At 52.2% G+C, this 27,021-nt stretch overlaps 3 protein-coding genes across 6 annotated transcripts in view; 1 reads left to right on the forward strand and 2 right to left on the reverse strand.

Annotated features, from left to right (window-relative positions):
* Nucleotides 1–6: 6 nt before the first annotated feature.
* DDIT4 (DNA damage inducible transcript 4) lies at nucleotides 7–1,432 on the reverse strand. The gene is made up of 2 exons (XM_014882272.2): nucleotides 1,281–1,432; nucleotides 7–1,079 (listed from the first exon to the last, which is right to left on the reverse strand). The coding sequence occupies exons 1-2, from the start codon at nucleotides 1,375–1,377 to the stop codon at nucleotides 598–600; spliced, it is 579 nt and encodes a 192-aa protein (XP_014737758.1). The 5' UTR covers nucleotides 1,378–1,432; the 3' UTR covers nucleotides 7–597.
* A 4,870-nt stretch (nucleotides 1,433–6,302) lies between these two features.
* ANAPC16 (anaphase promoting complex subunit 16) lies at nucleotides 6,303–12,833 on the reverse strand. Of its 2 annotated transcripts, none has more exons than XM_014882274.2 (4): nucleotides 12,674–12,833; nucleotides 10,744–10,901; nucleotides 8,755–8,829; nucleotides 6,303–7,031 (listed from the first exon to the last, which is right to left on the reverse strand). In XM_014882274.2, exons 2-4 carry the CDS (start codon nucleotides 10,883–10,885, stop codon nucleotides 6,916–6,918), a joined length of 333 nt encoding a protein of 110 aa, XP_014737760.1. In that variant the 5' UTR covers nucleotides 10,886–10,901; nucleotides 12,674–12,833; the 3' UTR covers nucleotides 6,303–6,915. The 2 variants fall into 2 exon arrangements, with proteins under 2 accessions (XP_014737760.1, XP_088024707.1); XM_088168581.1 differs by having other exon boundaries at nucleotides 12,737–12,810.
* Nucleotides 12,507–27,021, forward strand: part of ASCC1 (activating signal cointegrator 1 complex subunit 1) — a 35,006-nt gene continuing 20,491 nt past the window's right edge. Inside the window, exons 1-7 of one of the 3 annotated variants that reach the window (XM_014882271.2) lie at nucleotides 12,507–12,605; nucleotides 14,206–14,330; nucleotides 15,431–15,530; nucleotides 16,420–16,517; nucleotides 17,725–17,903; nucleotides 23,846–23,982; nucleotides 26,082–26,201. In XM_014882271.2, the coding sequence (XP_014737757.2) occupies nucleotides 14,222–14,330; nucleotides 15,431–15,530; nucleotides 16,420–16,517; nucleotides 17,725–17,903; nucleotides 23,846–23,982; nucleotides 26,082–26,201 (743 nt within the window). In that variant the 5' untranslated portion in view covers nucleotides 12,507–12,605; nucleotides 14,206–14,221. Of the gene's footprint in view, nucleotides 12,760–12,866; nucleotides 13,117–14,205; nucleotides 14,331–15,430; nucleotides 15,531–16,419; nucleotides 16,518–17,724; nucleotides 17,904–23,845; nucleotides 23,983–26,081; nucleotides 26,202–27,021 lie in introns of those variants that run through there. The other 2 variants (XM_088168578.1, XM_088168579.1) reach the window with 2 other exon arrangements.

Raw genomic sequence — 27,021 nt, forward strand, 5'->3', positions numbered from 1 at the left:
GGCGGGTTATCAATCAAGACAAGTTTTATTAGAAAAGTAAAAAAAACCACCCGACACGATTGCATAGGAATTCTCGCACTTGAACATCAAGTGTATGAGTGTAAACTGTAACCAACGAAGTGTCCCCAGCGTGTCAGGGCCAGGGGTCCTGCCCTCCGGCCCCCCTCCCACCGCTCTCGTGATCAAAGACACAATTCCAGCCGGGCTTTGCCTTTGCTCCAGACCCCCTCGGTCGTCACTCGCTGCCACGCTCGCCCTCCCCCTGAGACCCCATTGATTACAATCCTGGTTTACAAAAGAAAAAAAACAAAAAACCCATGATTGATCAGCCATCAGGAGACCGGCACCCCTCCGGCAGCCCCGCTGCCGCCTCCGGGAGCATCCCGCGATCTTCGAGGGCGTGAAGCCACCTCCGCCCGGGTCCCGGCTGCTCCACGCCAGGGATGTCCCGGCACGGGCAGGCACCCGTGGGGACCTCGGCCTGCCCAGCTACTTCCACCTACAGCCCTACTCCAGCCTAACCTAAACTACAGCGGCTGCCAGGAGCCGCCACGCTCTGCCCGGCTCTTCCGAAGCGCTTGGGAAGCGGCTCCTGCATCAGCACTCCTCGATGAGCAGTTGCTCGGAGCTGTACAGCTTCTTCTTCATCACCCTGAAGCCCGTGCTCAGCTTCAGCGGCGCGAAGGCCGGCCCCGAGGCGAAGAGTCCCTGGATCTTGGGCCAGAAGCGGGAGTCCAGCCGGAGCACCAGGGTGAGCTGGAAGGTGGGCACCACGGCGGGGTCGGCGGCGATGTGCCCCACGTCGTGGCAGGCCTTGCCGTGCTCCACGCACAGGTCCAGGAGGGCCCCGCGCAGCCCGCAGGGTTCGCTGCACGCCAGGCGCAGCAGCTCCGCCCGCACCTGCGCCTGGAGCTGCGCCGGCATCAGGAGCCGGGAGCAGCGCTTGGAGCCCAGCGGGGCCCGGCCCAGCGTAGCCTGCACCACGTCCATCAGGTTGGCGCACAGCAGCTCGTCCTCGGGGTCGTGCAGCAGCTCCAGGTCCATGTCCGGCAGGGAGACACCCTCGGCGTACTCGGCATCTGCGGAGGGACAGAGGCAGGTCAGCGCCGTGGGTGTGGGAGACACCGATCCCCGGGATTTAGGGGTGTAACAGGGGTGTGCTGGTGCTTCTGGGACACACCGATCCGGGGTTCTACTGGTGTTAACTTGGCACAGCATCACCAACCCCTCCGCCCAGCGACCCCAATCCATCCTCCAGCCCTTGAGGGACCAGCACTCACCTCCCTCCGAGCCGGAGGCGCTGCCTAGAGACTCGCAGTCGGAGGTCTCCAGGCGGCCCCGCTCGCCACCCGCCAGCCGCTCCCACATCCCGGGCATGGATCCGGATATAGCAGCACCGACACGGCCCCGGCTCCGCCGCCGCTCTGCCCGCACCGCCCGCGCCCCACCCTTATATACACACGGCATGCCGGGCCACGCCCCCCTCCCCGCGCCCGCCAATGGGAGCGCGGGGCACGTCCGCGGCGTCTCTCCTGCCCGGTGACAGCGGGGAGGCCACGCCCCCTCCTCGGGCCACGCCCCCTGGCGGCCCGGGCGCTGCAAACGGGAGCCGCGGTTGCGTCAGGGCCGGGCTGGGCCGGGCCGGGCTCGGGACTGTCCCGGCCCCGCACCCCCCGGACAACACTCCCGGACCCCCCGATGGGGGCCAGCCCATCGCTCGGGCACGCACATCACGTCCCGGTGGGGAGTGGGCACCTGCCGTGTCCCCGCGATGCCCGAACCCTCCCTGGGCTGGGAAAGCAATGGGGGCTCCCCTGTGGGGTAGGCCTTGATCCGCCTCATCCTCCTGGGGTTGTGTGCACCGGCACGGCCGGATCCCGCTGCCCTGGCGTGGGATGGGCCCGGGTCCTGCTGCCCTGGCATGGGATGGGGCCGGGTCCTGCTACCCCGCTCCAGGGGCGAACCGAACCGGGAGCCCACGCGTGATCCCGGTGTCCCGCTCGCTGCCCTTGTCCCCCTTTCTCCAGGCACTAAGGGATGGTGGAGTGGAACTCGCTTGAAGATCAAGGGGTGCGGGGGCAGGGCACGGCCAGGCTGGGATGGGATGGGGTTCTGCTCAGTGCCACCCCCATCTGCCTTCCCCGCTGTCCCCTAAAACTGGGGCGGGACGCGCCCGAGCCCCCGCCCTGGCAGCGCTCTGTCCCCCGCAGTCGCTCCCCGCGTACGTGACCTTCCCAAAGGCAGACCCCGAGGAGCGCAAGGAGCCCAATTGGAGATAAAGGGCTTTGTTTGTCCTCCCGCTGCGCTGCCTGCGGCTTTATCGGAGGGGCTGAGCACACTCCGCAGCCACCCCGGGACCTATCTTGGCTCCTGTCCTTCCCCGAGCCGAGATTGATAAGAGCCCGGCGATAAACGCGGTGCAGAGCACACGGCGGCCAGGATCCCCCACCCACTGCCTGTGACCTCCCACCCAAAGGGGGCAGAGGGTCTGGGCAGCCCACCAGCATCACCACCATCACTGCTTTTTAGGGGTCAGAGCTTGAACCCATCAGCACTTGGGGCGTGGAAGTCCAGGCTGGGGGAGTGGGTAGCATCCCGGGGAGCAGAGGAGATGTGTGGGGAGTTGGGAACAAGTCCTGGCTTGCGCCTGCAGCTTGCAGAGCTACTCCTCGACTTTTCGGGACAAAAAAAAATGAACAATGCCCTAACCCCAGCTGTTAAAAATACACCCCGATATTTGCCCGCTCAGCTGGATGGTGCTTAGGATCCTGTTTTTCACAAAATGTACCTCGTGGGTTATTTCTCCCCACAGCCACCAAGTCATTGGTACAAACGTCGGCTGGGTGAGGCTGAAAATAGATGAGGATCTGCTGGTTTGGGGGGTCAAAACAGGGGGGAAAGCAGCAAATAAACAAAAAAGAGGTAAAGGACCACAGGGAAGGCGCCTTGCTAAAAATAAGCTGGAATTCTGGAGCCAAGCATAAATATTTTTCTTTCTTTGCCATAACATCTCCTGGTAGGCAGCGGAGCAAGCAGCTCTGGTGCAATGGCAAGTTTTAAAGGGAAATGTAATTTTTTGATCCCTGCAATAAAATAATGCAGCTGGGAGGGGAGGCAATGTGGGGCTGGCAGCTCCTTCTGCTTCCCAAAAGAAGCTGAGATCCAGGCCGCTCCTCTCTGCAGCAGGGCCTCCAGGAATGGTTTTGGTCTGGAAAGTAAAGTTTTAGCTACAGTGCTGGTAATCCCTGCACTTCCCCTCCCCTGGTCCTGCTGCTGGCAGTAAACCCAGCGTGGTTTCTGTGGACGAGCAGCGTCTTTCCCTCTGACCTGCTGTCCTTTCTGGGGGAGCAGACATAGATTGAGGCTTTCTGGACAGTCTGTTCCCGTCTCTGTGATGAGATTCACTTGATCGTTCTGATTTCCAGCCCGGCTTTGCAAAGGGTTAAGCAGGAGCCGGGGGGAGCGGCTGGCATTGGGGAGGGTCCTTGGCTGGGCCCCTGACCGGGATGTGCTGAGCTCAGCGCTTTTGCAGGCTCCAGGGAGAGGGGCTGGGAAGAAGGAGGAGGAGGAGGAGGAGGAGGAGGAAGGGAGGAGATGTACTGAGGGGCTCTGGTTCACGTCGGGTGCAAACTGTGCCCCCTGTATGATAGGGAGCAAATTCCTGCCCCATGGGCTACTGCTATGGAGGAGTCCCTGGCTTCATGTTTTCTTCCCAGCAGCTCTGTGGCCCAAAAGTTTGGTCCTAGGTAAATTTGCACACTGTTTTGGCACACTTGGTCGGCCACACACTGGTGGGATCCTCTGTGTCCAAGTAACAGAGGGGCTGAGGCCATGGTTTTCACTGTGCCCCCTAAGTGCCTGGTGGGGTGGGTGTCCTTCACACGGGGTCCCTGGCTGTGGCTGGGGGTGACAGGCACACGAGGGGTGACCCTGCATCTCCCGAGCCCTTGGCCAGCTCTGACAGGTGAGCTTTGGCTGCGTGGGACGCGGTGGCAGGTCCCGGCGTGCTGCTGGCCGGGCAGGTCTGTGCCACAGCCAAACCTTGCGGGCCCGTCTCTCGCTCCTGGGACAAGCAGCTGCAGGAGCTGAGGAACAGGGAACGTGCATCCAGGAGGGCGGCGGACAGGTTTTGGCAGCGGAGTGTGGGGTTGAGCGCTGGGTCGGCACCGTGTCGCTCGCAGGGTGTGGGGCTGTGAAATTCATCTCCCCTCGTGTGCTTCTGGAGGGGAGAAGGCAGAGGGTGTTTCTGGGGGTGCCGCCCCACACTGCTGCATGCTCGCTGCTCGGAGAGGTGCCCCGGCAGCGAGGCGAGCGCGTGCCTTGGCCGTGGCCGGCGTTTGGGGCCGTGGCCAGCGGCGAGAGGAGCCGGGGAGGGGAGGTGTGAGCGGGGCTTGTGCCGGTACATAACGTTCTGTTACGAGCACCCACAGGAAAACCAACCAGCAAGCCCTGAACGAAGCTCTTTGTTCGGCTTTTTTTTTTTTTTTTTTCCCCTCCCCTCCCCGCATCAACTTTTTTGGCAGCTGCCGGGCTCCCTCCCCCCTCTCTCTCCCAGCTGCGGGCTCCGAGTGGCCCCCGGGACCCCCGAGGCGAGGGGGACGCGGGGCTTCCACACCCCAAGAATTACCCACTACCAGAGCAGCCCCACTGATCTGCAAAGCAGGAAATAGATTGGCTCGAGAATTTCCAGCTGCCAGGGAAAACCTGAGTTTGGAGGAGGGGGAGCGTGGAAGGTTTTTGCCCATACAGTTCCCTCCAGTTCTCCCTGACTTACACAAAGTGTTTACTGAGCGGGAGGAGGGAACGGCCAACAACATGTTTTTGCATTTGTAGTACTGTACAGGGTGAACTTTTCACTTCCTCTCAATGGCTCTCACACATGTGTCTATTTTGGTGCTGGGCACACATACAAACACACCATGTACAGCACGGAGCTGGCTGGGGACGTTCCCTGCTCCTGCTCTGTCCCAGCACAAGAAACTGCTGGAAAACAAGGAATGGGAGGAGGGAGAGGGGGATCAATCTCAGCCCCGCCGTGTTTTGGATCTGGACGGGGAAGTCTGGGCAACGCTTGGGCACTGCATCCCTTGGGTAGAGCTGCAGGCGCCAAGCCCCTGGCATCCCAGGAGGGCTGGCAGAGTGGAAAAGTTTCCCAAGTTGAGCAGTGAAAAGGAAAAGCTCTTTCTGTGCCTGATTGTGCTGGGTCAGCGAGCAGGGGGGACCGGGTGTGAATGGGGGGGTTTGGGGGATCCGCTGCTCCCCACAATGATACACGGCAAGGATTTTTGGCAGGTTCTGCCAAGGTAGATTTAGATGGCTGGAGTAAGCAGGATTAAAAATAGATGCCAGCAAGCAAACAAAATAGTGGAGGGCTGAAGCTCTCCCTTCTTTCTCGAGCAAGCCCATCTGGGATGGTTTGAATCCCGCCTGCCGTCACGTTTGGAGCGCTGCTGGCCGCGGAGCCGCTGACTGTGCAGGAGGCCCCCGCAGAGCAGGGCCTGGCAGCTCTCCAAGGCTGGGGAGGAGGTTTTCCGGGCTGGGGCCGGGGCCGGGGTGGCCAGCGTGGGACAGTCTCAGCTGAGCTGCAGCCCTACGTGAGAACGCCCCTGCGCCGCTCCGGTGAATTTCCACGGAGCTGGAATTGCGGCTTCACTCGCGGATCGGGCAGCGTGGGGCTCCGCACTGCCCAGAGCTGACTCTGGCACTGGAACTCATTTATTAACAGCAGCAAACACAGAAGGTGGCTGTACGCTTCTCCCCCTCAGTTTTAGCTAATTGCTGGTGATCTAAAATGGGAATGGATCCCAGTTAATCTGTGTCAATGCAGATGTGGCTGGGCTGAAATAGTGAGTAAAAAATACAATCATCTCGTAAGTAAGATGTTGAAAATGGAAAAATTAGGCATCTGGAGCAGTAAATCAAATAATTGCTTGCATACGGTGCTGCTCCTACCCCCTGCTGGCCAGCAGAGCCGTGGGGTGAAGGCTCTCATCCATGGAAAATCAACATGTTGAAATGGTTACGCCAGAACATGGAAATCCAGTTCCCTCCAAGAACAGAAGTGAAGTACAACCGAAAAACAAGATGATTAAAATGGATGGTTTTAAACCAGGGTCTTCTCCTCAGGCTGAGTTAAACCAGGATTAAAATCTGTTCTTAAATCAAGCCACTTTTGAGCATGGTTTGGTTCCTCTCACACTGAACTCCAGTCTACCATCATGACAGTCCGTCTGCCTCTGAGCTTCGTGAAACCTCCTTAGCTCCCAAAGAGCTGATTGTTTCCCTCATCAGACCAGATAAAAGAGTTTCAGAGTCATTTTATTGTCACAGAGAAATCTAATACAGAACAAAGAGGACAAAGTTTCAGGGTATTAAAGACAGAGCAGTGTCCTGCCAGTGCTACCAGAGAAATGGCGATGAAGAGGGAAAGGCTTGGGCAGTGGCTGAGGGACTGCTGGAGGAGGTGACACCGCTTGGCCCCTCACCCGACCCCAGGACAGTTTGTGTCCATCCCCCAGCACGACAGCCAGGGCTGAGGAGCACTCCTGGCATTTGCTGCAGAGGGTTTCCCCGCTCACTCAGCGCTCCGGCTGCACTCCAGCGGGAACCCGGGCCCCCGCAGCCACGCTGTCCGTGTGCCCTCCTCTGTAAACAATACGGGGATTCTCCGAGGGCTGCACAGCTCATCCTGCCTTCTAAGTTACAGAAACGAAGCCCTGCCAGCCTGTAAGGGCCTACAGAATCCTGTCATTTCCGTTTATTGGCAGCTTCACGGGGATCCCCACTCTCAAAAGAACCCAAAGTCCCATCCTGCCGATGCAGCTGTTGGCATCTGATAAATGACGGGGGGGTGTTTTGAAGCCAGGCCAGGGAATGTTTTTCTTCTGCTCCCTGACAGCAGTGATCCAGACACGCTCAGCCCGAGGAGGGAGTGAATCCCAGGAGCTGCTCTATTGGCTTGTACCTCCACTCATCTGCCTCCAGCTCTTCCACCAGACCGGCAAGTTTTTCCATCCTTGCGACTTGTTGATCTGCGAGGAGTTCAAAGGTAACTGTGGTTTGCAATGGCAGTGCAATTAAACCTTTCAATTAGATGCAAATTCCCAGCTGTCAGTGGGGAGCAGGGCAGAATAAAACCCACGGAGCCCATTTGAATCCAAACCTACTCTGAACAAACAGCGAGGAGAAAGCAGGGACAGGCTTTTCTGCCCCAGTGTGTGTTTACCCATCCCTGCCCGTGCCATGTACATTCAAGTCCTAACAGGGAAACATCAGGCCCATTAGTGTACGGGGGTGAAAACAGGATGAAGCTCATTTCATAAAGCATAAATATTTATAGTGCAGGAGAACAGAGAAGTTCAGAGAGGGCTTGGTCAGCCCACGGTAGAGCTGGGTGCAGCAGGAGAAACTGTGCTTTTGATGAAGGTCCTTGGAGGAGGACCTGGATGAGTGTGGCAGAGAGGCCCTGCAACCAGAGCCTGCTAATGAGAGGAAGGTCCCCAGACAACATCTTCCTCTTAGGTTTATTTATAACCAGTTGTGCGTTGGGCATACAGGGCCCATTTTCAGTTAAATGTGCTGCAGTGGTGCAGAGATGGGAATATCCCTTCTCCCAGCTCTGCCGGGAGTCTAGCAGTGCTGTGAGCTCACTGCTGCCTCTTGGAGAGATGGCCCAGGGCTAGCACGAGGTGTAACATAAACTGTGTGTGATTTATGCTGACTGCAGCAGTGGGTCTGTTTTAAGAGGGACTGTTCTCACTCCACCTCCTGCACCCTTTTGGGAACTGAAAAAACAAACAAGCCAAAAAATGATGACCTCAATCTTCTTTTTTAAGCCCTTCACCTTTCTCACAGGGAGAAAACAGGGAGATTGTCCCCCTAAACCAGGACAGAGGTGCTCCACAGTTCCACAGGCTGGTGTCTATCGGGGTGCCAGGCCGTGTAGTAGCCCGTGGTAGCTACAGCCACAGCAGAGCTGTGGAAACAATGGCTCTGGAGCTCAGCTTTGCTTTCTGGTGCAGAACTACAAGATCACGGCCTTGCAAGCTGCTGCATGCCCCCACAGCCGGAGCAGGACAGGAAACCTCTCTGCTCAGAGACAACAGGTGGAAGTACCATTCTGGCTGACAAGAGGCGGGGACCAGAAAGGATGTGACCCTCAAGCAGCAGACAGGATCTGCTGCTGGGCTCTGTGAGAACTGAAGCTGTGACGCAGCCAAGCCCATCGCTGGGTCACAGGCACCTGGGCGAGGGCAAAGGGCCCGGCGGGGAAGCAGAGGTTCAAACAGGATGTCAGGCTGTTCCCTGGGGAGGCAGGGAGTGGCCTCAGCCCTGTCACGCCACGCCACGCGTGGCCGCCTCCTGAGTGCCTCTGGAAACCTCACTTGACCCTGCAAGGGCCACAGGGGCTCAGCAGAGAAACAAAGGTGGAATGGAGCGTCTCTGTGCCCCAGGCCAGAGAGACAGTCAGCACTGGGCCGAGATCAGAGCGTGGGCGTTTCCTGCCCAGAACCTCCTCCTCGGGCCTCACCTTGTGCTGCCACACAGCCATGGAAAAACAAGCTTCAGGAGGCACAGCCCGTTCCCACCCAGCTTCTGTGGGCTCCTGGTGCTTTGCATAGGGCTTGCAAAAGGACTCCGTGGTGGCCTGACTTAGCGTTCCCTCTGCTTTCTTGTGGCTGGCACCCGAGAGCAGGTCAGGCTTTGCCCCCGCCACGCTCTCCGAGCCACGCGCGGCCAGTGCTCGGTGCTTACCGTGCTTCACTTGCTTTAGCGTCGATGCCACCTGAAAGCTGAACACTGACTCGCAGAGGAACCTCTCAGAGCCATCTGTAAGCACAAAAAGGACATGGCTGAACCCCAGAGTTTGAGGCTGAGCAGCCTGACCTCCTGCTTTTATGTTTGAGGTGTGGGTTCCCCCTTGCCTCGTTCCGACACTTTCCCCTGTGCTGAGTGCAGCCCCTGTGACCTGCACAGGGCTTTGGCTGGTTCCTGATGTCTCCCAGGAAGACATCTCAGCTGGAAATCTGTTACATCCCCTCTGACAAGCAATTTTAGTCTATTTTAAATAGAAGTTAAGCTAAGGAGAAGCCAGGTAATTTATGGCAGTCTCTGACTCCCTCAGGGCTCGGACGCTCTTGTCCTTAGAATGCTTTTAGGATTTCCCATGGGCTCAGACCATAACCCTACACAGAGTTTCAAATAATGTGTATTTTGCCATCCAAATCAGTAATTGATCACATAAGTGACTCAGAAACAGAGCAATCTGGAAAACATAGCTAATTATCTACCAGGCACTGACATAGTTTATACTGCCTCCTTCTAAAAAACCCTAAAATACCTACGGGTTTATTTAGAAACAAACGAGATAGTTAAAGCAGCAATAAAAATCAGTCAGTCAGTGGGAATTTTGGAAGAGGAAACTGCAGCTTCTCCACTGGTGGCTGCCTGATGAAAGAACGGGTGTATCACCTTGGGTGTCAGAAATTAAAAAGCCAACCTAGAGCTTCCTGCAACAGGGACAGCGTTTGGTTGTTGCTGCCAGCCACAGCAGGCAAACTGCTGTGTTCCTGGTAAAGGGGTCAGCCCAAAGCACACCCCATTTAAAGCTCTGTGCCTTAACAACCTGGAGAGCAGTTTCAAAGACAAAACTCTGGGAAAATCTAATCCAAAGCTGAATCCCAGGCAAGAGCTGGAGTTTTTCCGTGTTCAGAGCTTCCTCTTAACAAGTGCTACCCCAAATGCATTGTGGAAACATCAGGAGGAATTTTTTCATGGAAAAACATTGAAAGGGGCTGTCCAGGTAGGCGGTGGAGCCATTGTCCCTGGAGGTGTGCAAGGAACAACTGGGCATGGCACTCAGTGCTCTGGTGCTGTTGTGGGGTGGGGATCGGTCACAGGCTGGACTCGATGGTCTTGGAGGCCTTTTCCAACCTAAATGTTGGATTCTCTCCTCTGACTCCCTGTCTGTCCTGCCGAGTGGCTCTCAGGAGGAACAGCTGCCTGTCTTATTTGGTAACACGAAGTGCTTCATTACTTTAATTTGTTTTGAGGGCTCGTTAAGTTCTGTGAGCAAACCTTTAGTCATAATTACTTCAATAGCCTGGCATATGGGCTCTAATGTGCAATAAAAACAACCCTTCAACGGCGCAGCCATCAGCTCCCAGCTGCCCTGTGCTGCCGCAGGGACACTCCAGCCATCCCATGGTGACAAGGGAAGTTCAAGGGGAGCAGACAGAGAGACCCTGGTTTAACCCTGTCACCCCAAGGACCTGCCCTTCCTCCCTCACCCAGAGCTTGCTGGGCTTCTGCTTCCACAATCCCTACGAAGCCGGTGGTAGGGCTCGGGCACCCAGACGCAAGCTGGCAGGGAGACAAGCTGCCTCCTGCACTAACCCAGTCAAATCCAACCCAAACCAAGAAAATTACTATTTCTGCCAAGAAAAATACTCCTGTCTCAGCTATTCTCGCAGTAATCCCTGCCTGACATCAAAGGATTAGCTAACAATGAGCAATTAACACAGTCATGTTCCCTTTCAGGTAGATGCTTCCTGGTCTGAAGTGTTGTCATGGAGCTAAAAAGCAGGTGACTGCCAGAAAAATCACTTCCTCCTGAACAACTGGTTGAAAGCCGGGACCAACCAAGCCCTGGTGCTTCCTTTCTACCTCCAGCTTTTGCCAGTGGGGTGTGAAGTTTAAGAACTTGGAGGAGGAGCGGGGAAGGAGAAGGGCAGGAGCAATCACCTTCCAGCATCTCCCCGGCTCCTTTGGGATAAGTGAAGAGGGCTTTCCGGGGCGGCGCCAGGTCCGAAACGCTGAACCCCGACCCTGTCACGGAGCTGCCACTGACTCCTCCGGCCGAGGAGGATGAGGAGGAGGCTGCCATTGCACCCCGGCCCAGCCTGGGAGGACAAAGAGCAGAGCCTGAGTTAGGAAGGGCGGGCGTCTCGGAGTTCCCCGGGGCGCAGAGCCAGCAGCCGCACGTCTCCGAGGACGGATGGAGGCAGCGAGGGGCAGGATGAAGCCGCCTCCGCTGCCCCAGAGCGTCCAGGCTGCCCTGCGTGTGTGGGAGAGCTGCCTGTGCCCACTGCGGGGATGAGCACAGAGCTGTCACACCCCGAAACTGAAAGTAACTCCCGCTCCGACCCCTCGGAATTCCCCTGGGAATTCATCCAGAGCGTGCACAAGAATAACGAGGTACAGGCTGCTGGCCTGAATTCACCGGCCTTTAGCTGCCCTGGCGCTTGTCCCACTCCCCAGGGTCATAAAAGGCGGAGTTTCTTTCCTTTTTCCCCCCCGCTTGTTTCCAGGAGCACAAACACAGAAGCCCTGCTGCCTCATAAAACCTGGAAGGCTGTGGGACTGCCAGTTCCAGCGCCGCATCCTGCACGGAGCCACGCCGTGCCTAACTTGCAGCAGCTGCTTTCTGCATCAGTCCAGGCGTGCTCCTGCCTTTAAAACACTGCATTTGACTTAAACCGGCAATGCCTGAGGACCCATCTGCCTGTGCAGAACAAATCCGGCTGCCTCTTGCATGCTCTCTTCTCAGCCTTGTTTCTAAGAGGTTTGTACCCATTTGGGTACAAACTGGGTACCCAAACTGGTACAGTTTGTCACAACACGGCACTTAGAACTTGTCATGTACCTCTCCGATAGTAAAAAAGGTGTCACTTGGCTCTTATCAGTGACAGCACTTGCTGCTCCTCCAAAGAGTTATAAGTACTTATAAGCACATCCAAATTACCCTGCCTGTTTCATTCATTTGTTATCATATTTAGTACACTTCTGCAGGCTCTGTAGGGTACACAGACAGCGCCCCTGGAAAGCACTCGAGGGTTTTGTGCAGAAAATGAGGTTTTATGACCTTAAAGCTCATCCCATTCCACCCCCTGCCATGGGCAAAGACACCTTCCACTATCCCAGGTTACTCCAAGCCCCGTCCAACCAGGCTTTGGATACTTCCAGGGATTAGACAGCCACAGCTCCTCTGGGCAACCTGTGCCAGGCACTCACAGGGAATAACTTCTTCCCAATACCCCACCTAACCCTCTGTCAGTGGGAAGCCATTCCCTTTGTCCTGTTCCTCCGTTCCTTTTAAGTTTCCCAAGAGTGCTCAAGTGTTCTGTGTGTAACAGAGAACATAGCAGCTCACAGGGGGCTGAGGGCTTACAGAAAAACGCCTGCATAAAACAAACTTTTATTTTTGCTATGCTACACCCAGAAACACCTTCCTCAGCAAACCCTCAGGCTCAGCTCCCTGCTCGAAGGGAGGTGCGAGGATCGTTTGCGCTGAAAGGATGCCAGCAGGGGCTCGCAGACCCGACAGATTCCTAAGTGTGGCTGCAGGGGGTTTATTTTAAACAAACACAGAGGAGAAGAGAGAGGAGGCGGCAGGTCAGGGCGATGCCTGGACGTGTTACAGGAACCTCCAGCCAACGCCTCAGGCACCTCAGGCGCCGCCATCTTGGCGGGGGGGGAACCCCATTGCCCGCACCCCTGAGAGGCCACGCCCCATCGCAGACCACGCCCTCTGCGCGCAAGCCACGCCCCTTGACCACGCCTCCGCCACCGCCCACCCGCCCATGGCCCCTCCGAGCCGCTTCCCGGTGAGTGCGGAGCCCACGCGCCGCCGCAGCCGCCGCCCTCCCCGCGCGCTCATCCCGTCGCCCTTCACCTTCGGGGCCGCCGCTGCCCCCCGGGCGCTCCCTGGCCCCGTCCCGAACCCTCTCTCCTTCACCTGGGAGCGCGGACAGCGGCTTGGTGCGGGCGGCGCGCGTGGCCGCGCTCGCGGTGCATGATGGGGCGGGCGCGCGCCACTTCCGGCGGGACGCGATGGGGGGGCGGGGGGACGGAGCGGGGGAGGGGGGGAGTGGGAACAAAATGGCGACAGTGACTGAGGGGATGGGGACGCTTCGCTGCTGCTGCCGCCTTCCCGCAGGGGTGTGAAGTTAAAGCCGAGCGGTTCTGTTGCTGCAGTACCCTCGACGGCGCGGGCCCTGCCGGTGCCCCTGCCGCCCTCCCAGGATTGCCTGGAGTTGGTTCCCGCGGAGCTGCCCGCAGCCCCTGTGGATCCTGCCTTCAGGAGCCGGATCCTGCCTTCAGGAGCCGGATCCTGCCGTAAGGCTGCAGCCCCAGCCGCCTTGTGCCTCCCGCTGTTGCTGCTCACTTTTCAGAAGTCCCGTGTCAAGAAATTGTGGCACCAGTGTGTTAAAAACATAACCTCCCCCAAAAAAACCTGTCTGGAAGCCAAAGCCTCAGCAACTGAGTTTTCATGGCTTTTTTCCTCATTGTGCACAGTTGACCTTTGCACTTCTCCCCTTGAGCTACAGGAATTATTACTGTTATTGAAGTGTAAGGTTTTTAAATCTTCCGTGTAAGTTCAGGTGATTGTGAGTCATTTCGGAAGGTGGGGCTCGAACTGAGGGGAGAAGTATTAACCTTCTCAACCTGATGTCATTCTGTAATAAATGCTTGTTGCTTCCGAGGCAAGCTCCTGATTTTTTCCTGTTCTGTTGCAGTGGGCGGGTAAACCTTCTGACAAAGGTGAATTTTTTGGTGGAAACTGTTTTTTCTCAGTAACAGATTCTGGTTTAAAATTGAGACAACCAATACTAACCATAGTAGTGAACACAGAAATTCAAATGCTGAAGATGTTAAGTCTCTGACAGCACTGTCAGCTCTTTGTTTTAGAGCCATTAAATGTTCTTCACTCTTAACGTTTTTAACTCAGTGCCAGCTAAAGCCCAAAGAAACTATGAAATGTCACATTGACACAGGTTACAGTGAGTTTTAGCTGGAACCTGTGAGTTTCAGAGTTTCATACCTCACACTGCTTAAATTTCCTGTTTTCGCTTGATTGTGCTTGATGTACTTGTGACTTCTCATAAAATTGCTCTTGAATTGAGATACATGAGATTTGAGGAGGTGTTGCCTTTCTGAAGACTCTACATGGAGGAGCTTTTAGCTCGAGGAGGGGAGATTGAGACTGAATATTAGAAAGAAATTGTTCTCCTAAGAGCGTGGTGAGGCCCTGGCACAGGTTGCTCACAGAAGCTGAACAGCCTGGGATAGTGGAAGGTGTCACTGCCTGTGGCAAGAGGTTGGAAAAGGCTGAGCTCTAAGGTGCCTCCCAACCCAATGTGCAGGGAAACATTGAAATTAGCTGTTCCTTGGCCTGGGTTAGCACAGCTGTCTCTGTTGTTGCAGTAGGAAGAGGGGCAGGATGGACGTGCTGCGGCCCCCCTTGATAAGGATCGGGGGACGAGTGTACCGTAAGAATCTCATCCAAGAGCAGGCCTTCCCACACGAGGAGGAGGAGGACTTCTATGCAGGTAAGGAGTGATGCTCAGGAGGTGTGAACATCAACACTGGGGACCTAGGGAGCTCTCAGTGTCATCTCTGATGCCTTTGTGAGCACAGAGACCTGCCCATGTGGCCGATTGAGGTGTTCAAGAGGGAGATGGTCCCTGATGATCCTGCTGCCCAAAGTGGAAGCAGTCCCAGTTATCCCAAGTGGGTTAGCTGACTGTTCAGTTTGCTTGCTGACGGTGGAAGATCTCCAGGAAAAGGGAAGACCAGATTAGCTCTGTAGATCTGTTTTTTTCCCAGGTTTCTTTCTTTTCCTTACCATCATTATTTGCAGATATGGCAGCTGCTTGCTAAAGACCTTCCATCCTGGCAATATTCGTGCCTTTAAAAACTGGTCTCCTACAGTGCAACTTTTGGAAGGTGTTACCTATTTTGGGGACAAAATTCTTCCTGTCCTAGTCTGTTCTACTTTGTCTTTCTGCCTGTATCTTTGCTGCAGTTGTATGCGAGTTGTTGTGGGCACAGAAAAGCTCCAGTGTTACTTTTCAGATGAGAATGTGGAAGTTGTGTCCTGTTTCTCCTCCCACCTTGCCTTTCAGTGGATTGCACTAAGCTCTAACGAGGTGCTTTCCGTCCAAATTAATCCCTGTTTGTGTTGGGAAGGGGATGGGAAGGACCCCTTCTTTCAGGATGTTGTGTTTGATCCTTGCCTGTGGATGGAAAGGTGCATCTGTTCCTCTGAGGCTCTTTCTGAATCACTGGCTTGAACCCTCGGAACAAAACTATCCTCACCTTTTATCTGTGCTCTTCTGCAACCTTAAATTTCTGAATTGGCTGCCAGAAGAGACCATTCCCACTGTGTGGGAATTGCACGAATTCCAGCTGAGAAAAAACCTGGGCTGTAACTACCTGCTTCCTGAGCCTCGCAGCCGGCCGGATTTAGAAGCAGTCATTATGTGTTCCAGAGCTAGCAGTGAGGTGATAAATGAAAAGCAGTTATCCACAGCGGAGAGGAGCCCAATCTTTCCTTCATTTAACCTTGAAATAAGGCTGGGAGGAGGCTGTTGTCCTCCATAAAGCACTGCCAGGGGTTGTGCAGGGTCTGATGTGGTTTTCCTGGTAGGCCCTGGTGACTGCGCGGACGAGCCCTGCGATGCCTTTGTGGTGGAGGAGACTGAGCGAGGCTTCCAGTGCCGGGTGGAGGTTCCCAGCCCCTTATACAAGTGAGCCTGTGTGCTTTGGTCTGTTTGATTTGCCGCCAGCTGGGGAAGAAGTTGAGCACAGAATGTTTATTTTTTTTTTGAGGTTGGGGTGAGCGCTGGATCTCTGGAATGTGCTCCGTGCTCTGGGTTTGAGTGTTGGGGAAGGGGAAATTGGAAATGCCTTTCTAGTGCAGTTGGGCCTCGCTTGACTCCTCACTGTCCCCGTGGTAAGGACAGCAGGTGGTGCTTGCTGGCTGGCAGGAGAGTCTTTGAGCATCTCTTCCCTTGAACATAAAAGCACCAAGGAGGGTGGGAGAAGGAAGCGGGGGAAGAACTGGAGCGAGCAGAGCCTGGCAGGGAGAGTTTGTTGAAGCTTTCAAAGAAAGCACACAGGACTGGAATTGGCTATTTACTCCAGTCTCCTGTTTACTGGGGAACCTGTAGTGTGCAAAGTTTTATTTAGTTATTTTTGACAGTTTTATTAGTTGAATAGTTTTGCTGAAATATAGAGAAGGAAGAGTGGTCCATTGTGTACTTGGATGCTGGCAAATGACTACCTTGAGCAAAGCAAAAAGCAGAAAAAGAGCCCTTATTTCTTCCTCAGCTGGAATAATGGGAAAAGAGATAATCCAGCTGATGGAGAGGCTGTGGCAGAATGTGGTAGGAAGAGCTGTTGTGGACCTACCAACTTATTTTAACTTCAAACAGTTGTGAGCCGTAGCTTAACACTGTCCCAGGCTGGACATGTGTGAAATCCTGGGAATCACCTGTGTGCTTGGATGTGGTCCTGCACATGGAGGACCCAGGTGTGTGCATCCCTCCAGCACAGAGGGTCCAGGTTTGAACACACGTGGAGGAGGGTGGCTCAGTGTCACTGTGTGAGGGAAACTCCTGCATTTTCTGCATCCAGGTACATCATTGGGAAGAAAGGGGAAACCAAGAAGAGGCTAGAAACAGAGACTCGAACCTCCATCAGCATTCCCAAGCCTGGAGTAGAAGGAGAAATTGGTGAGTAGGATGCATATAAAATGGATGTGCTTTTATCTGTTCTTGCACAAGCACAGCTTAAACAGGGAGGGGGTACAGGAGGTATTTTCCCTTTAATTCCTACTTCTGACACAGCACTGACTCACTTTTTGGCCCTGGGAAAGTCTCTTCACTTTTCTCCTGTGTTTATTTTTATTGTCTATGAATGCTTATAAACCAGGGTTTTTTTGAAAAAAACTCTTCTGGGCTTTAAATGATTGGCTTGAGAAGTTGGGTCCTGAATGTGTTGTATTTTTTTTTTTTAATTTTGCTTTTAAAATAGTATTCCATCAATAAGAAACTGAAATAAGCATTCAGAGAAATACCTTATCTGTGTGCAAAATAAACACCTGCACATGCTTTAATATGAGAAGAGTTGAGATGACAATCCTGACTTTCTGGTGCTGTCACTAGATCCCAGCAGTGAGAGCAGGGCTTCTTGTACCTTATATTCCCTCTCATGACTTCCAGGGATTTAAAAAGGAAGGAGACCTTGCTCATCAGAGCTGACCCATGTGGGTTCTGCCAGAGTGGGTGTTCCTTTGGGCATGCTCCAGAGATGCTGGCACGGTGTGCAGGGGTGTTTGTGACAGAGCTGTGAGGGGGAAGTGCTGGGAGGATCCCACTGTGATGCTGCACGGGAACATGGTGGTGCTTCTCAAGGAGTGGGTCTTGACTTCTTCCCAAGAACTGTGAAGGGCTATTAGGAAGGTTGAGAGATGTTGAAAACATGGAATAATAGGAAGCCAAGAAAATTTTGCTCCTTGCTGTTCTTCCCTTTTGAGCTCAAGTGTTCTCTGTTTGGTGCCTTGAAGTGCATGCACAAACGACACGGACCGTCTTGATCCTTGATAGATTTCCTTGGCATTTTCACTCTGACTGCCTATATGAAAACTTGAAATAATGCTCTAGAAATCTGAAGGGCCCCTGGATTGATGGGCTCTCAGTTACTGTTTTTTAGTCCCTCAGTGCTGACTTTCTGGACAGCAGAGAGATGCTTTTGATGCCATCAACCTGTCTTTGCTGAGGAAAGCGCAGCCGTGTCAGGCATTTTTAAGTCAAGCAGGGAGTCTGGCAGGTCTTTCAGGGCATGGCTGGGGGTTTTAATTCCTACTGCTTCCTCAGGATGCTGGGACTAAAAGCAGAGAGGTTCAGGAAAGCAGAGAGGTGTTGCTGTGTTTCCCTGCAGTGATCACGGGGCAGCACCGGAGCGGTGTCGTCTCTGCCCGGACACGGATCGATGTGCTCCTGGACAGCTTCCGCAAGAAACAGCCCTTCACACACTTCCTGTCCTTTGCTCTCAACCAGCCTGCCATCCAGGAGAAGTTCCTGCGGTTCAAGGAGGAGGTGCTGGAGAAGTGCTCAAAGGTAGGGACCCACATGGGGATTAGAGTACAGAACGCTGCTTCATTTATTGAGAGAGCATTTTCCTTGAAGGCCTTATTCTATTCTCTTTCCTAGGAATGCATTTTCAACAGGCCTTTTACTGAAGTTAGTGGATCTGTGAAGTTATTGAGTGCTGTTGCGAAATTTTCTGAAAAGTGGAATAGTTTACTTAGTGAATACTTAGTAGAGATTTTTCTAGATGGGAGGATATCTAAGTTTCAAAAGAGGGTTGACGTTTTTGTTTTTAATAGGGAAGTCACTAAATAATGTAGTGGACCTATCTACATTTTATATTATTTTTACATAACCATGAAACTAAGTAGGAATTCACAAATTTGCTGCTGCTTGTTTCACTTTTCTATTGGCTCCTGACAGTGAAAGAAGATGGGTGTCATTGCCAGAGCTGAGCAAGAAATTACTTGGTAGCACATGCCATCCTGCAAATCTCATCACTTCCCTTCTTCCCCAGGAGGCTTTGTGCTGACAGCACTCCTGCTTGCCTTCAGATGTTGTGTTGGGAGGAGCAGGAAATAGTTAGGCATAGGGAAATGAGGAAGAAAATGAAAGGAAAGCTCTGTATTCTGTGATTTATTTTAGTGTACTTCTGGTCTGACGGTGTGTCAGTGCATAGGGCTGGGCTGAGGAGAGGGAATGGTGTTACTAAATTGCCATGTCGTCTGTGTCTGCTGGAGGATGTCTCTAGGCAGGAGAGAGGTCTCTCTGTGGCTGCTGCAGCTTACATTGCACACTCACTGCCGGGCTCTGTGGGCTAATGCTCTTCACTTTCGTGTCCATCAGTTCTTCTGGTGCCTTGCTAAGGGGAAAGTACAATCTTGCAGATAGCACAGCTTAAGAAGTTTAGTTTCCTATGTCTTCATGCCATGGGTGTGAATTATCTGATATCTGGGGAGATAAGAGTTCTTGCTCAAGTTCTCATGGTCCCTTGCATCACTTGTTTCATCTCCAAGAGCAGATCTGAGCTGTCTTTGCAGTCTTGTCTTTCCTGGCAGTCGGGATTTAAGCCCCTGTTCTCCTCCCAGCTGTTTAATCCCATGACATCTCAGGAGCTTTCTAGCACCTGACATTAAATACAACTGAATTTGGCCAACAGATCCAGGGATGAGCCAGTGCAATGTAAGGAGAACCTTTCCCTCGGGCTAGGAGGGTGATCTCTCCTCATTAGCCAGCAGCACTACTTTTATTAAAGCTCACCTTGATTAAAGGAATGCCCTGCAGGCAGGGGCATGGAAACATTAAACTGAGAAGGTGTTGGCTGGACGGCATCAAGTGATGACCTGGCTCCCTCTGTTGGTTTCTAGTTCCAGTCCTTGTGTGGGACACACCGAAGGCACAGTGACAGAAGCAGCTCTCTCAGGGGCTGGTGACGGGGCTCTGTAGAGGCTGCCGGTGCCATTGGCACTGGATTGAGGCTGCTGCTTTCAGCCTGGGGTTTCTCTTGCCCTTTATCCCCTTGTGCCTGGCCTCGTGGCTGCTACAGTCCTTTCACTTGGCCTTCCTGGAGATCTGGCCCTGCTCTGCCTGAAGACTTGGCATCCTGGACTCCCTGTATTTGATCATCCTCCTCCTCAGTAACCTCAGTCTATCCCATACCACTTGCTGGCTTTGGTCTTTTAGGCTGCCCTGGTATTGGATGAGTTTTCTAAGGACCTTTCTAAATCCTTTCAGTGTCACATTTTTAAAATGTGTGTTTTATCCATCTTTGCAGGCAGTGCTGTTGTTTGTGCTTTCCTCCAGTGGTTTTAATCCTGCAGCACAGCAGACTTACACAGGACCAGCCCTTCTCCTGCAGAGCACTCGTTTTTCCAGTCTCCTGGGTGGGTTGCAGCTCTGCAGCCCTCCGTTGGCCCAGCCTCCACTGGTGATCCTGCTCGCTCTCCAAACCCCTCCTGATCTTGTCTGTCACATTGTGTCTCTCTTGCTCACTCTTAAATGTCAGTTTGCATCTCTGGGGGAAGTGGGGGTTGTTTGCCATCCTCTTGAAAACACATTCACAGACTTTGATCATTCCCCAAGTGTTGTCAGCCCTATTTGGAAGGAGCTGCCTGGGAACATCTGCAAACCTTCACAGGCTCCTTGTCTCAGAAAACTGCAGCAATCCAGTCTTAGTCAGAGAAGTGCTGAGACCAGGTACTGACCATATTCATCTTTCCTCCTCCTGCCTCACCTTCTGTCTGTCCTGCAGTTTTTGTTCTGTGTCTGGACAGCTCCAAGTCCTGTAAGGGCCTGAAGTGTTCCTGGCACTGCTTACATCAGCTCTAGAGTTTCAATTTTCAGTTTGAAATGTAGAACTCAGTAACAGGTATTCAGGGAGTTGCATATGTGTAGCCTAGGAATATATAGTGTTTTATTTTTCTACCCTTCCTTCTCCTGTTATTAGCAAATGGGTTTCTGGATATATTTATTGCTTCCTGTTAGTTGGAGGAGTACAGCACTGCCCCGTGCGTCTCTCAATCACTCCTCCAGCCTGTAATGCCACTCTAATACCACTTTATCTCACAGCAGGGTCTGCTAGAAAGCACATCAGTAATGAAAAACAGTAATTCAAAACTGTGCCTCGCAGAGCAATAAAAGAGCTTATAGATTTGTCCAAAGCAATGGGATTTCTCAGAATACTTGAGGAAATCTGAATAGGTTTCAGTGACAGAAGTGGGGCGTTTCTCTACCTGGTGCAAAACATTGCAGGATTGGGTAAACTTCAGCCTTTGAATGAGGGGTAATAATGGTAAGGAAGGGAAAGGACCAGGTGTGTGTATGTTGTGTGTGTATAAGGATCTCTTCTGGCCATTGAGCATTTGTGAGGGACTGTATTTCTCTCTGAAGCAGTTACCATGACAACCATTCATTTATATTTTATAGCGTTATGTTGGTGGATATATGCTTTCTAAGGTTTTTTGTGTGTGTGTCTTTAAAAGCTTTAAGAAGGTAAACCTTGTGCTGAAATACAGAACACTTCAGGTGTTGTTCATGCTGTACAGTCAGGGCTGCCAGGCAAATGAAGCAGGGCTGAGGGGAGGCTCTTTTAGGTTGATTTAATCTAAATACGGGGAGGCGGCTCACCTGGACAGGCTCATCACTGATGTGGTGCAGTGGGAGGTCCAGATGACTGGATGACCTTGGAAGTCTCCTCTCACAGTCATGTACGTGTCAGAGTGAGGAGAACTGAGACGTCTGTCTGAGCATGCAGGTGGAAAAGGGAAGAGACTTCACAGTAACATTGCTGTGAAAAATCACAGTTGGGTCTTGGAGAGCTGTGCAAACGCAGCGTTTGCAGGCTGAACAGGATGCAGATGTAGCAGGGAAAAGAAACGTGATTGCTGTAATATATGGCAACCTGTAAATATCAAACCTTGCCAGTGAGGTATTGTATCTCAGAGCGGAAGGGACAGAAGTGGCAGGGTTTTTTGAGCCTGTAGCTCTTCAGTCAATCCTGTGCAAATGCTGTTTTCCTGGCTCGCTCCTTTGTTTGTGGATCAGGGTGACAGAGGACACATAGCTGGCATGCAGTATCCTGGTCCTAAGGAAATAAAAAAAAAAACAAAAAACATAAAGCTGTCTGCAAACATTGGGAGCTCTTAAAACAGTAGAAAGGACACAGCCAGGACAGAAGAGCTAAGGAGCTTGATCCCTTGCCTTGTCAGGTAGAAGGGCTGAAGAGTGTTGTGGTTTATGGTTTCCCTACTACAGGGTCTTAGATTTGGAGGGACAACGTGCTTGGGCTTTGCAAAGAGCTGGAGACCCCAGATAAAACCCTTTCTGTGTTCCTTCTAAAGAAGGAGAGCAGAGGTGGAAGTCTTTGGTAGCAGGAGGGAGAAAAAACAACCGAGTGGAAACGAGTTGGGTTTTTTTTAACCATGACAGGGCAGTGTTAGGGAGAGGCATAAGCTAAAAAGGACAGTCATCACATATGGATAGTGCATAAAGGAATTATTCTTCCTGCCTCTCAATACACCTTAAAGAGCCCAGGTTTGAACAGTAAATTTTTGGAGGGACAGTAAGGCAGGTTCCCCTGAGGTGACTCAGTGATTGCTGATCACACGCCATGATCTGGGATTAGAATAATTGAGTTCCAGCCTTTCTGCATCCTGGTGAGCAGCATCCAGCCAGGAAGGGCTGCTGAGACTCCTGCAGGAATGTTGGCTGTTCCAGGGAGAGCCACCTCTGACGCAGCATCTATTTTATGTGTGGGAGAAGTGGGATCTGCCGGCCTGTGAAAGAGTAGGGAGTGTAAGCAGGGTTTTGAGGAGCTGCCTGAAATACTAGGGAGTAAACCAGGAGGATTATCTAGGTCTTGGCCTGCTCATTGTGCACAGCTCTTCCCTGCTTAACTCCCCAGCAGCAGCAGCGTGGCTCGTGGAGGTGATGTGCCATCGTTTATCAACTCTCAGCCCACACTCAGGTGTTGAAAACCTCAGGGGAAAATGCTGCTTTTGGGGCAGGGTCATGTTTACAGCACAAATTGTGCTGGGGCAGAAAATGAGGGCAGGGCTTTGGCTTTCTGACCTGCCAAGGGTTGTGTTGCTGCACCTCATCTGTGCACCCTGTGGGAGTGACCTCAGCTGGTTGTCCATGGCAAGGTTAAATCAAACCTTCTCCCAGTTTCTGTTACCCAAGTTGTTGTTTTGTGATGGGCCAAATATTCTCTGACTACGGATATCACTGGAGAAAAAAGGCTGACAGAGAGAAATCATGTCCTGTCATGCATGTGAACAGCAGCATGAATTAAAGGAAGCCACAAAACTTTTACTGCAGGGAAGGGAAGCTAGGGAGAAAGTGAAATGGGGCCATCGCTGGTTTTTGCCAGGCTGTGGCTGCTGGAACAAGCCCCTGGCCTCTGTTTTGCAGCCGGCCTTGTCCCTAGTCCAGCCCATAAACCGTGCTGTAAAGAAGAGTCTGCACGTGGTCATTAGGCATGAAAAATGCTGAGCGAGATGTGGAGCATTAAGCTCTTGACGGCCTGAGATACTGCAGCATTTAAACGTCTGAAAGGTTTTATTTCAAACTCTGGAAAGCAGTAGAAACTTCAAAGCTATTGTTCTCAGCTGGTGCACTCTTTTCAAATGCAGGAAGGCTTCCATGGCCTGGCAGGTTGGCTGCTTCTGGAGTTAAAATTGGAGGTTATTTAATGTGCTGATGGGAAGTGGCCACTAAGTGGAAATAATTGTTTTCATATGGGTGTGTTAACCATCCTTGAGGTATTTTTATAAGTATCCTGAAACAGAATAGCATGTTTCTTAAAGCTGGATGCAACCACTGCTCCACCTGGGAACAGTTCCTCCCCAGCAACAGCAAGCAGCTCTTCTTAAAAAGGGAATTTAAACTTAATTCACCTCAGCAAACTATAGGGCATATGGAAGAAGAAAAATATAATTATCAGAGCTGGTATTAACTGTGCTTCTGTTGTGGGGTGCAACCTGTGTTTAGACAGGATTTAGAGACCATTTAGAGCTTGTCACTACAGCTGGTCTCAGCTTTATTGCACAAGAAGTGGACTTAAGTTTTAAATCTGAGCTGGCTCGTGGCTTGCTTTGAGTTCATTGCTGGTAGCAGATGCTGGGTCGACAGCTGTGGAAGTCTCCTCCCAAAAAAACCTCGTAGGAGTGAGTGTTGCAAGTCCTGGATCCCGAGTTACAGCCTGCTTTAATGATCTTCCAGGCTGCTGTTCAGCAGCTCTGATGGAAAAGCAGGCAGGGAGCTGTGTTGGGACTGCACCTCACCTGCCAGGCTGAGCTTGCTTCCTCACAAAGCCTGAAAATTTTCAACTTGGAGTTGTTACCAACCCGACCAGAGATAAAAGGACTGATGCTGGTGACTTGGTACCTGTTTTCTGTAGTCTTTATCCCTGTGATGGAGCAGGGGGTGTGTGGATGAGGTAAGACACCTCTATGTGATGGATTGATTTGTAGGATCACGGGGTCAGCAGCAGCCTCTTCCAGAACCCTGCCAAGCTTCACCTGACTCTTGGGACGCTGGTGCTCCTGAACGAACAAGAGATCCAGAAAGCGTGTGACCTCCTGCAGCGATGCAAAGAGGACTTTGTGGAGTAAGTGTGGGAAAGGGATGTCATCACCAAGGCCTTGGGAGAGGGGAAAGCAGCACTCTGTCTTGACAAGGAACAGCAAAGAGAAGAGCAGCTCAGTAGTCTCTCTCAACTCTAGAAATTTAGAAGAAGGCCCAAATGTTTCAAATGGGGCAGTAGAAATCACTGAGCAGCCACAGAGAGCCCTCCAGCATCTTGTAGCTCAGCTCAGACCCCCGGCATTCCCTGAAAACCTGCTCTGCTCACTTCCCTTCCTCACGCTCTTTCTGCATGAGCAGTTTTTGCTGCTGTCCCCTGCCTGCTGCAGAGGGAGGGCTGAGCTCCCTTACCTTTACACGCTGCCTGCAGTGGGCTCTGGCTCTGGCACTTCCCTCCTGCCTCAGAGCAGATGCTGAGGTGTCCTTGACACGCATTCCTGGACGAGGGGAGCTGTGTGCAGGGAAGCCATCAGGAGCCTTGTGAGTAATCAGCCTGAAATGGTCCGTGCTGCTCTGCCTGGCTGCCTGTTAACACCGAGCTGCAGATGTTGTAGCTGCAAACGTGGTCCAGTGACACTGTAATTAGCTTATCTCTGGTCAGCTTAGTAATTGAAGATGGCCTGAGGGGGTGGTTTATTTATTTATTTCTGCCAAGCCTTTGCACACAGAGCACAGATCCTTTGTATTCATTTATTTGCTGCCTCGGTGCGTGAAGAATTGGCCACGCTGTGCCTGCTAATATCTGTGGGAATTAATGCATGGCCAGAATTCATACCTCTGCCTTTAAAAGGATGGCTCCAGTTCAGCTGTTGAACAGAAATGCAAGTGTGTTTCCAGGGGGAGGCTCTGAATGCAATATTTGGAAAGTGCCAGCTTCCTCATAAGTGGATTGAGCTGATGCCGAGAAAATCATTGCTCCCTATTTCCTTTAGTGAAGGGAGAATCAACATTTGAAGGTAACCTTTAGTTTATTTCCCCTTCCACACCCAAGTAAATATACTTGGAAAATTAATTAGGCTCCCTTCCACCTACATAAACCTTCATTAGCTTTCATTTCCTTTTCTAAAGTGCAGGCAGTGTCCTGTGAAGGTGGCTGTGACCTTTTTGACCCTTTTTAGAATACATGACCTTTAGTGCTGTTAATGGGATGCCCATAATAGTACATTTGTGCTGTTTCCCTCCCAGTAACTATACTGGGAAAGGAAAATCATACTCTGCTTATTTCACTTGGGAATCTTTGCCAAGAGCCTCAAAAGCTGAACAAAAGTGAGCAAGGTCAGAGCAAAGTCACACTCACCTTGTTAACTGGTGTATGTTCCATCTGCCTGCCCAGACACTCTCTGTTCTTTCCACCAGCCCTCGGTGCTAAACGAGGCATCACTTACTCACAGGGAGCACTGGCTGCAGTGCCAGCTCCCCTGGGATGCTGTGCTGGGAAAGGCAAGGAGGTGCTGTGTTGGGAAGCAGATACACTCTACAGCTTTTGCAGATGTGGGAGTGCATATTATATCCTGCATGAAGAGCTGGAGCTGATTTTAAACCAGCTCTGTTTACTGCTTGGATGTTGCACTCAGAGCTGTGTTCTGTATCAAGTACCTTTCGCAGCAAAAATCAGAGAGCTGAAGACTTTATGGTTGGTCTTCTGAGCCTGTCTGGAATGAGAACTTGAACCATTTACTTCTGGTGGGTTTTCTGACATGTGGATGGAGATCTCCATATCGAGGTGGCCTGTGAGCACTGACAAGTTGACTAAACATTGAATGTATGAATTTGAATTCTTTTACCACTTGGGGTGATAAGGCAATAGCAGCCATAGCCTTTTGAGTTTTAGGAATTAGGGGGACTTTTTGAGTTGGGTTTTTTCAGTGCAAACAAACTGAAAAATAAGGGACAGAAAAGAACTCCTCCATGAAGTTCACTGCCCCATAGGCTCTGTATAACATTTAAGTCCCACTTAACATCACAACTGTGTCTCCCTACAGCAAAAAGCGTATCTAATCTAAGGAGATTCCTTCCTGTAGTAAACCCAAACATTTGGTATGTGCACGAGGAGCACTGTGTGTTACATTTCAAGAGCTGGTGTGATGTTTTGCTTTTTAACATTAGGGATTTCTTGGGTTTCAGCCAAATTACTGGAGGCCAGCCCCTGACTGTGGAGGTGGCAGGAGTGGAGTACATGAACGATGACCCTGCCATGACAGACGTCCTTTACGCCAAAGTCCACATGAAGGATGGTTCAGACAGGTGAGTTCCCCGTGCTCCTGTCTTTCATTCCTCCACAGAGTGCCAGGGAAACTCTCTGGAGGTGGTGGGTGCTGCTGGCAGTCCTCAGGGCAGCAGTCACCAAGATGAAGTCATCCTTGCTTCCTGAACCGGTTAAGGCAGTGATGTGTTTGTTCTTTAAATCAGTCACTGCTGGTGCAGCTGAAGGATGTCGTTTGTTTCTGCAGCAGTCTGTCAGCTTGAATAATGGAGTCAGGGCTCACACGGGGATAAGATGGCCAAGGAGATACTCCTGAGATGACTTAGAAGGCAGGATGATTTGGCCTCTACTGGTTCCCAACCTGCAGTCCAGATCAATCTGGACAGCCTGGTGTATTTTGCAGCACTTAATTATTCTTAAAACCCAGTTAGCCCAGAAGGTCCTCAGAAGAGCATGACCTGATTACAGAGCTGGTCTGTGTGTCTGTAGCAGCCTGGAACAGGTGCTGGGTGTGAAATGTCTTTTGATGCTGCTGCTGCAAAATCTTGAAGTCTGGTTGGTGTCAGCTCAAGTGTTTGTGCTGTTCACCACTGTGGCTGATGGCTTCAGCTCTACAAACAGCATTGCCCAGGATGTGGCAGTGTCTGGACAACCTTCCTTCATCTTATTTTTGACAAGGATCACATCACCAGTGGCAGCACCATCTTTTCTCTTGGTGCTTTCTGGAAGACTGAGGAAACACAGATGGGGCTCGGAGCACCCTGGTCTAGTGGAAGGTGTCTCTCTGCCCATGGCAGGGTTTGGAACCAGATGATCTTTAACACCTCTTCCAACCCAAACCATTGTGGATTTTATGATTAA

Source organism: Sturnus vulgaris, chromosome 8, assembly GCF_052056855.1.
Source record: "Sturnus vulgaris isolate bStuVul1 chromosome 8, bStuVul1.hap1, whole genome shotgun sequence".
NCBI lineage: Eukaryota > Metazoa > Chordata > Aves > Passeriformes > Sturnidae > Sturnus > Sturnus vulgaris.

Excerpts from the sequence above, each read along its gene's own strand:
- DDIT4 (XM_014882272.2), bottom strand. The coding sequence starts at position 1,377 with ATGCCCGGGATGTGGGAGCGGCTGGCGGGTGGCGAGCGGGGCCGCCTG. Across the intron at positions 1,080-1,280 it reads CGCCTCCGGCTCGGAGGGAG|ATGCCGAGTACGCCGAGGGT; the intron begins GTGAGTGCTGGT and ends GTCCCTCCGCAG.
- ANAPC16 (XM_088168581.1), bottom strand. The coding sequence starts at position 12,795 with ATGCACCGCGAGCGCGGCCACGCGCGCCGCCCGCACCAAGCCGCTGTC. Across the intron at positions 10,902-12,736 it reads GCCGCTGTCCGCGCTCCCAG|GCTGGGCCGGGGTGCAATGG; the intron begins GTGAAGGAGAGA and ends TTGTCCTCCCAG. Across the intron at positions 7,032-8,754 it reads GCTAAAGCAAGTGAAGCACG|ATCAACAAGTCGCAAGGATG; the intron begins GTAAGCACCGAG and ends AACTCCTCGCAG.